Genomic DNA, 10065 nt, shown 5'->3' on the forward strand with positions numbered 1-10065 from the left:
ATATGAGCTACAAATAATAGTAAATATATATGTAGAAAGGGTAAGTACCATTGTTGCCTTGGCTACAGATTATGCATTTAGTACTAGTCCTACTTATCCCTTCCATTTATTTCTTCCAGTCTTGAGGAAAGTATTCTATTTAAAAATAATGCCTGTACTACTTTGAGCTAATGCTTGAATTTCTTCCTTGGAACCATTCTGACACCATTCAGATCTATTAGGTTAAGATTTTAAAGAACAGAGCCCTAAAATTAACTTTCTGAATCAGTCTGACCTGTTTTTGAGAGATGCTGAGCATAGGCTTGAGCCATTAGCTGAGAAGAAAGTTTTTCTCACAGGCAGTTCAGGATAATTCAGGAATATCTGAGTTTAAGTGCTCTTTTAAGAAGTTCTTGAACAACTTATTTAATGTAAGGAGGTAAAAAATATATGCTTGCATGAAAAGATAGAAGCTGAAAAATGTCTGTCTTTTGTCTGTTGTTATCCTAAGATAACATCAGCAATAGATAGCATCTATTCATCTTCTGTAGTCTGCTTGATGTGCAGATCTGGGCTACTCACATGTATTTTTGAAACTATCCTTATAAATCTCCATGGTGGGGAAATGGATGATAGTAGATTATATAAAAACATGCTTATAGAAACGAAATGATTTCTTCAAAGGAAACTAAATCAGATGTCAACTGAACACAATTGAAATTGTCATCATAATGAGCTCATTTTCAGTGTCAAAGGCTCTAAATAATTAATGAAACAACCCTTCAGCTGACACATATCTGTGTAATTCTGTTGATTTCAGTGTCACTACTTTGTATTAGTTTGATGTCTTTAAAATGTGGAATATCTTGAGATAAAATTTCCCTTTGTATTAGGTCCAGACTTTTTTGCTATATTCTTCTTTTATTTTCCTAGAATGGAGGAATTGTGCAGACGTATAATGATGGCTGCTGCAAGACCTGTAAGTGATAAAGGCTGCAATATGTGCTAGTTTAGCTTTGGTTTTGGAGGGCTTATTTTTTAACCTTTGTTGCCGGGACATAAAGAGGGAAAAAGCATGCAGTTCCCCCTGCAAATCTCATAAAATTGTTGTAGTTACCTAACAACTCTTAAGAGATCTTGCTTAATTTGGCTGCTGACTTGGTGATTTTTAACACTATTGTTCTGGAGTATAATCAAATCTCTCCAAATATAACCCATGGAAGATTAAAATTGTCTCAATTAAAACAATTAAAACATTCTCTTAAGTTGGCTCTAAAATAGTTCCTATATGATCTTCACCTTAAAAGACAAGAATTTTCCTCTTAAAAGTGATTCTTGATTCAATGATATTTTGCAATGCATCTTCAAACTTAGCAATTTATTCTGTATGCCTAATACATATTTTCTAGGTCCAAAATACTGGAATGTTTTTCTTAAATCCAAAATGAGGAAAAATTAGAGAAATTTTGATGATAGCAATGCTTATATAAAATCAACCTTTTAATATCTGGTAATACATTCACATTTCCTGTGTGTAACTTTAAAATATGATTAAATGTGACTCAAAATGACAAAGCTTTCACAATTTATGCAATTTTAAAAATCGATTGAGAACAAACTGGTTTTCTCTGCAGTTTTGACTAGAACTAATTTTTATTATCTACTTATATAATTATGCAGGTGTGTGTATATATATGTTTATGTTTTTTAAAACTAATTCTGTAGAGCAAGGACATGTTCAGCATTACAGAAAATCTTAACCCTCTGTTTTGGCCTTTTTTATGTTCAACAGTAGAGTAAAAGAAAATTAGTCTTTGGAATTTTTGTATACAAACTTTTACTTAATATTATTGAATAGCAAGTTGCAGACTTATAACCATATATTGCACTGTTATTACGTAAAACTGAAGTGCAATATATTGAATATAATTTGGAGAAATAAGGGGAAGTATTGATATTTATAAAACACAGAACAATGCCAAACTTCCAAGCTATGTGATTCTTAGAAAGGAAACTGCAAATATTGTTGTTCCATTGTAACCAAAACATGGAAAATTAAAGCTATTTTAATGCAACAGAATATGTTTTATTATCGAGAATCACCATAGAGAAGTAGCATACCAGAATTTTACTAAAATCTTACTAATCAATAATCTTTCTCTCATGAGATAAACTGTGTGGAAAAAAAAAATCTGCCCCCCTTGCCCCAAAAAAAAATTTTTGTTATCATTATTTAGAAAATTAGTCTTCAAAATTATTAAAATTATTGACTGCTGGTTCTCTGCTCACCAAGAAGATTTATAATTTTGGCCATATTCTGTGGCCTCGGAAAGGCATTGTTATACTTCAGAAATACTTGCTGAGGTGGCTGCTAAAACTGCCAGATATCATCCATACAATTATATGCTATTTTATTTTCATTTATTTTTATTTTTAACTAAAAGCATGTGCCCTGTGGGGAAGCAGTTAAGATAAGAGTACTTTTGAATAGAGCTTGCAACACATTGGGATTTTAATGGGAGCAAATAACTTTTCTGAAAGAGCTTGATTTAATGCATGCAAAGTGAGTGCATATATTTAATTCTTACCTTGCCATAGACAGACTAATTCCAAAAGTTTGGTTTAAAAGTAAGCATTCCAGTTTTGTGTTAACCAGGATAATAATAAAGTACAGGCCATCTTTAGTGAAACTTCAAGCAGCTGCAGAGTTTAAAAATTGTAGAAGACTAACAGGAAAGCTCATCATCTTTTGCTAAAAGAAAAATTGCAGTTGGCAGTGTAAGAATTAATGAAGTATCATTTATACAGAAATGTTTTTATTTCATGAGAATCTTCTATTCCTAATGATTCTGCCAGGTTCTGGATTGGGTCTATTACCCTTTGCCATTAGTCCAGTAGTGCCTACTGATAGTATTAATTGTGAACCAGGTATTATTTTTAATAATGTATTTTCTTTCCTTTTTTTTTTTTTTTTTGAAAATAATATAAGAACTGCTTGATATATGTGTCATAGCTGTCATCATTACTGGATATTACCATGCAGTTAATGGTTCTGGGCCTGATTCTGAGAGATGCTGATCCTCTGCTGCCTTCCCAAATCAGTGATTTTCTAAAACCTGGTTAAGATTCACTGCTCAGCACCTGTCAGAATTAGGTTCATCCATTTCTGCTATATGCTGTTGATGGTTCTTCCTGCTGCTCATTGTTGAAACTGGTTTTATCACATGAACTTACTGTACAGGATAGTTTTAATAAGAAATGTTACTTTAAAGAAAATCATAATTCTGAATTCTCTTACCAAGAGATTCTAAATCTGATCCCAGGTCTCTAAATTTAATGATGGAAATCTTTTTGCCTTAAAATAGAGCAAGAATGTGTGTTATTGTCTGGTGTCACCTTTGCAGATATGGATTCATGCTGTATTTCTTCTTTGTCACAAATAATATATTTTACAGAGTTACAAAAATACTGAGGGCAGGGGTGGGGAGGGGGACACAATGCATACAATTACAATCCCATGGCAATACACACTTTTTATACCAGATATTACAGAATGTTACAGAACTGTTGCAGTACACTCATAATTCTGTGCTTTTTAGGATAGATGAGTCACAAAAACTCCTTCCTCAAATAAGGAGTGGGTAAACAAAGCACATCTGATGCTGAAATGCAGATCTTTACAGATCAAGGCTGGAGAGAGGAAAGTATAGCAGCAGAGCTTTTGTAAGACATCAGCACTTTGTATGCTGAAATGTTAGATATACATCTCTATATGACTCGTAGCAGTACAAGGATTGCACTGTCTACACATAAGCTGGCAAACACTTTCAGACTGAAACATCACAGAAAATTTTTTAAGTGTTTCTGAGAAAGGAAAAGTGAGATGTTATAGTCTAACAACTTCTCTCCTACAGTGATCTGCTAGTTCAGTAAGAGAATTTAGTTTGATTCTGTAAGGCACCTGTTAAAATCTAGCTGTACTCTGCAGCCAACTTAATTTTCAGTACTTAGTGCAGCTGTGGTTGCAGAATATTTTGGTTACTCAGAGATCGTTTATCTTATAAAAGCGCTCTCAAGCTTCTGGGGAACAGAAGAATTGTTTTTCTGTACAACCAACCTTGAAGGAAGGTCAAGAAACTGCTGAATAGTGCTTATTATTTTCTATGCTGTATGTCCAGAATGGTTATACAGCAAAACTAGCAGATCATTTTGATGGGGAGTGGATAAGGAGATCTAAATAACTGCTGTTATACAGATAGTAATAATGGTCTGATACAGAGTGAAGCATGAAAAATTATATGTTTAATTGTTTCGGTATTGTATTATGACTTTGAATATGTTAAAAAATGGCTTTTCACTGTACAGTTTTATTTTTCAAAATAAAAAAACCCTAAAACCCTCCTATCAATATCTCCAAGACTGAATATAAATATTCAGTATTTCCCTCATCCTAGGGAAATACTGTATGAGTATAAAAATTCAGTATTTCCCTCATCCTAGGGAAAGACCTGTATGCTGACCTAATATGCTACATGCTTCAGCTCTGGTGATAAAAAGTGCCCCATATTTAGCAAATAAATGCATGTCTTTCTTTCAAAGCTTCATAAAAGGACATATTTCTCAAAATATATCAAAATAATATAATTACATTTAATTTTTAGTCATGAAAAATAGCATGAAGAATGTAAGCATGTTCACACTTTTGCCTTCTTAGATGTTAAGTTTTGATAATGTTTTAAAAGGCATGACCAAAATCCTCTTTGCATTCAACATTCCCAATAAAACAGAATTAATTCTAATACTATTAAAAATGACTCAATACATTTTTTCTAATTGTGTATATTTCTCTTGCCATATGTTCAATCTAAAACCATATTCATAGTTTAATAGTTTATAGCTTATAGTTTTATAAACTATGAAGCATATTCATAGTTTAATGTTTAAAAAATTTGTATAGCTTATTTGGGGCATTTGATGCTCACATGCACCACTGAAAAATAGGTTATACTGCACAGCACCTATGTATTATTATATTATATTTAAAAAGAAAATTATGGAAGTAATAATTTCTGTGTGTACATTATTGAAAACAAAGTGTAACTATTTAAATTGTGTTAATATCTTTAATTTTTTTAAGAATCAAATACATTACAGAAGATATATTGATTCAGTATGCATTTTTTGTATTTTATCAGGCAAAAAGGAAGAAAGGATTTGCCAGAAAATGACAATCAGGACAACCATAAGAAAAAATGACTGTATAAGTCAAAGCCCGGTAAGCATAAAATTTCAATGCTGGGCAGGACAAGCCAAGCATTAGAAAGCTGGTTATAACTAACAACAAGCAACAAAATGTGCGGCTTTCTCATCAAAAGCAAACCCTTGATTCTAAGAATGTTATCCTACCATAAATGGAGTAAAACTAGCTATTTCTATTACTGAGCCCTCCCACCTGGAGGAACACCTGGCTTCAGATTAAAAATACTGACTATAATTACTTTAACTAATGGAGGCACTGAACTGTTTAGTGTGAAATAATATCCTGCTCTAAAAGAGGAGCAGCAATGTTCCAACTTAAAATGTGATGAAACTGCTGCATTCCTCTTTGAAGACCTTCATGCTCTCTGTCTTCCCTCACATTGCATAGGTTTCCAAATCATAAATTCATAATGCCATTTATTTATGAGTCTGCTTAAGACACCTTATTTCTCAGCTTTGGTGTCGCCCCATCTACAGACCCCAGGAAATTTCTGAGCAGCAAATGTGCTTCTCATGTAGCACTGGGAAGGGAAGCAATTGACAAAGTATCTCAAGACTTCCAAAAGTCTTCTGGCAAGATTCTGTTGGAGAATCTAAGCAGTCATTAGGGATGAGGCAAAATGTCATCACATGTTAAAAGCCATCCTGATAGAAGGTCACTGGTGACATGGTCAGATTTTAATTGTAAGGATGCATTGTAGATGTATTTATTTAGTTTTAGAAGGATTGATATTGAGGAAGCATAAATAGATGAAATTAGAGTAATTTGCCATAGTTAAGAGATGAATCTGGGGAATTTCAGTGTTACTTCAACAACCTAGGGTAAGAGACAGTAATACAACAAAATAAAGACATGGCATTGACTAAATAAAGAATATTAAAATGGAAGATTTAGTCAAGCCTCATAGTTTTTTTTTTTAAGCTAGGTGAAAAGCTAGCTTGCCCCTTCATCCAGTTCTATGACAAGCTCTGCTTTCCTGCAGACAAAAAGGCTGAAAGCTATGGCATTTAGGCAAATGGATAGGCAGTGGAAACAAGCTCATTCTAGTGTCTTTTATGAATAAGTTCTGCAGTATGAGAGAGGGCTCTGTTCAGCTGTGGTCCCACTACATTGCTGCAGAACTAAAGTGTTCAGAGAGGAGCAACAAGAATGTTGGCCAGGTCATGTCTTGAGTGGTACATCAAATGAAGCCTTCCTTTTCATCTCTCTGTTGTAAACTCTTTATCTTTTCCTCCCTCTCTACCTTCCAAAAACACCTGCCACCATCCCACCTTTATTAGAGCCCCCTTTTCCCAGTATCTCCTTGTTCCCAATTTCCTTGGTGGCTGAATATCCTTCATACAGTCCAGGTTCCCTTACCCTTCCCACAGAAGTACCTCCAGATTTTCATGTCCTCATACCCTAAACTCCCCTTCCTCTCCTCTCCAGCTCCCCCACTGGCACTCTTTTTCCATCATGTGATTTTGCCCTATCAAATGGTGGTATCTGATGTGACTGGCTGGAAGCTGCATACATGTTCTTGGCCAGGCTACTGCTGTCAAACTTTGGATAGGGCTGAGCATGATTATGTTTTATAATTAATAAGTGGGATTGCTAGTGCTTAGGAAAAAGTCTTTTTTGACTCCTGCCAAATCTCAGGAAATTTCACAGTTATAAGAGTAATCTTTTAGTCTAATTTGTATGGGTATGAGAGGTTTCATCACAGGCTTAGGAGTAGATCAAAGCATCTTTCATATGCCCCACCCACAGAAGAAATCAGATTTAAGTCTGTCACAAAGAGAACTAGACCTTGTATAGCCATCCTTGATTTCCCAGCATTTGAACTCTGCTTAAGTTTAATTAAAAAGTATTTTTTTTCCTGTCAACATATCTGCTAAGAAAATTCCTCACACAATGTAACAGTGAGAGAAAGCTTTGCTCTGCTGAAGTCTAGAGCACAAATAATTTTCTAGATAGCCTGTGCCCGAGCTGGTTTGTTACTGCATGTACTTTTTGGATATATTTCTTTGAGTGATAACACAGCCCTCAGTCACAAACAGTACAAATAAGAAAGGGAAAAGCTTTTGCACTGATATGCTTTTTCTCTTTCAAGGAAAAAGATAAACTTCCCTTCATTTTACTTAGAATAATTTAACTTTTTATCTGTGAACATGAAAAGGACATGGATTCAGCTGTGCTGTTCCAAAGTTATCAATGATGATTCAATTTTGGTATCCATAGCACAAGACTGAAACAAAACACGTGATTAAACAATAAAGAAAAGTTTAATTAAAAATATTTTAAATGTGGCTAAACTTAGAATGAATGAATTTTAGAAAATAAAATAATTTTTAAGACCAGAGTCCTTTTCAAATGTAAAAATGGGTTTTAATCACAATGAAGTTTGAAATATAATATTTTTATGATAAAATTTCAGAGTTCTAGTTTTAATTCTCATTCTTATTTTCTTCTATTTTACTCATAGGTAAATGTGGCTTCATGTGATGGAAAATGCCCATCTGCAACAATTTTCAATGTCAATATTGATAGCCATCTAAGATTCTGTAAATGCTGTCGAGAAATTGGAACACGAGTCGTGACTGTGCCCTTGCGCTGCTCAGGAAACGGCACCGAAATTATGTACGTCATTCAAGAGCCCATAGACTGCTCGTGCCAGTGGAACTGAACCTTGCTGTGGACATGATTTGGCTTTCAGCAGACACAGTTTTTTGGTCATGGATGGGTATAGTACTCTGCAGAGAAATAGAAAAGTCATCAGTTATGCTTTATAATGTAACTTTTCCCAAATTTAGGAAAGATGTTTGTTTTTCAAATTGCCCTTGAAAATATTGGCAAGAATAGAAAGAAAAACATAAATCCTGTTGAACAAGGTGTAGTTTATCCATCATTTATTTCTACTCAGTGGCTTTCTGATGAGGTGGTGAAAAAAGCTGGTTAGTATTTCCAGTATTTTAAAATTTTGGATCATGGATACCTATCAAAGTAGAGAATTTCTCAAACAATTTCTCAGTAGTTCATTTTCTTGGAGGCCTCCAGCTGAAAACCATCACCAGTCCTATGTTTAAATTGGAAAGAAGCATATTAGGATTTTGAAAATGACGGAATTAATTTATTTTAAAAATAGTGGGTTCAACTGTAACATTTTTACCTTGCTCAAAAATCTATCCTTTGTCCAGTAAGCTATTGTCAATGATTGGATTCTGCTTACACTGTAAGCTACTGAGATACAACACAACTGTGATCTGTAAGTACTTGTAGGAAACCTCCAGAGTATATAGCAGAATCATAATGTCTTGAAACTTAGATGTGTTTAATTTTTATGTATATTATAAATATTAATTATGACTAGGCAAAGGCTGAAGAGTGATAGCTTTTGTGCGTTAAAAATATCTGCAAGCCATTTCTGCTGTGAAGGTTTCCATTTTATATCCATTTTTTCACTTTTCACAGAAAAGAAATTGGTTGTTTGCTAGTATAGAAGATTAAATGTATATATATTTATTAAAAAACCCCATAATACTGCACATTTTAAATATTCATAATGCATTTTGTCTTTGTTTTCCAGTCTGAAGATTTGTGTTCAATGTATTTTTAATTTTTTTTTCAATACAGATATTTAGATTATTGCCTGAATTCAGGATTCATAATTTTTGAGTCCAGGAAAAAATTTCAGATAAAATAAATGTTTTAAAGGACTTAGGTGAGTTATTCATGCTCAATCAAGCTACAAATATCGATGATTCAGCACCTTAAGGTGAATATCATCTTCCTTTTACTCAACATGCTACATAACCTGCTTTTAAAAATAAAGGAAACAAGTTTAAACTTGTTTTTAGAAGATTACTTTGCTTTATAAACTCACAGAATGAAAATTATATTAATTATGACAGTATTTTCCTTATAAATTTTCCTTTTAACTGTGTCAGAATTGAAATTCTTGTCTATAAGTTTGAAAACCTTCTGACAGTTTTGATTTCAAGTTGTCATAATTTAATGATGAAAAGGTTGGATTATCACATGGGTTATTACAGTGAAATATAAGCAATTAAAACTGCCTTAAAGTCCAAGGCTATTTTTCTACTTTGTGTGACAGATTTTAATTGTTTGCTACATTCAGTCTGATGGCTAATAAAGACAAATAGCTTGTACAGAGAAATCTGTTGTTATTAACAAGATCTGTCTACTCATCCCTATCATTAAAAATATTGACTTGGTTTAAAAATTAAATAGCAATCCATTGTAAAATATTGGCAAAACAATTAACCATTATAAAGAAATAATGATCAAATAATGACCAACTAGTGATCTCAAATTGACACTTTGAGGACGCCTATGCTTCCTCTGCATGTTTTTATATTTGTAAGGCAGGTATTTCAAGTTGTATTATGTACCAGGGCCTAGAACCAAAATATTCTCTGATACTGCTGTCAGAATTTGTGCATAGAAACTTTTCATGCAGGCAAGAAATAAAAGTTAAATCATAGTCATAGCTGTAATGGTGGTGTACTTGTACAGCAAATTAAAGGACAACTTCAAAAGAAAACATACTTTTGATTTTTTGGGATAAAAGTAAGTATCCTATACTTGCATTAAAAGATTTTGGCCCAAATCTACTTAATGAATTTAGTATTTAATAAAAAGAAAGTTCTCAAAATATAGTTTTTCAATGTCATCATCAAACATTTTCATTGAACAGCTCTGGCATTTTATAAGCCATGAAGGCCATTTGCTTTTCTAAGATTAAGAACTGTGTTTGTGATTGAAAATAATTTAATAAACATTATTATGCAGAGTAATAATAAATCAGTGTTGATGCAATTAATTAA

The 10065-nt window shown here is 33.1% G+C and overlaps 1 protein-coding gene across 1 annotated transcript in view; it reads left to right on the forward strand.

Annotated features, from left to right (window-relative positions):
* Positions 1-7904, forward strand: part of OTOGL (otogelin like) — an 89571-nt gene extending 81667 nt beyond the window's left edge. The window contains exons 56-58 of the mRNA XM_036401161.2: positions 913-958; positions 5175-5254; positions 7704-7904. Of these exons, the coding sequence (XP_036257054.2) occupies positions 913-958; positions 5175-5254; positions 7704-7904 (327 nt within the window). The remainder of the gene's footprint in view (positions 1-912; positions 959-5174; positions 5255-7703) is intronic.
* The last annotated feature ends 2161 nt before the right edge of the window (positions 7905-10065 follow it).

The sequence above is a fragment of the Molothrus ater genome, chromosome 5, assembly GCF_012460135.2.
Source record: "Molothrus ater isolate BHLD 08-10-18 breed brown headed cowbird chromosome 5, BPBGC_Mater_1.1, whole genome shotgun sequence".
Lineage (NCBI taxonomy): Eukaryota > Metazoa > Chordata > Aves > Passeriformes > Icteridae > Molothrus > Molothrus ater.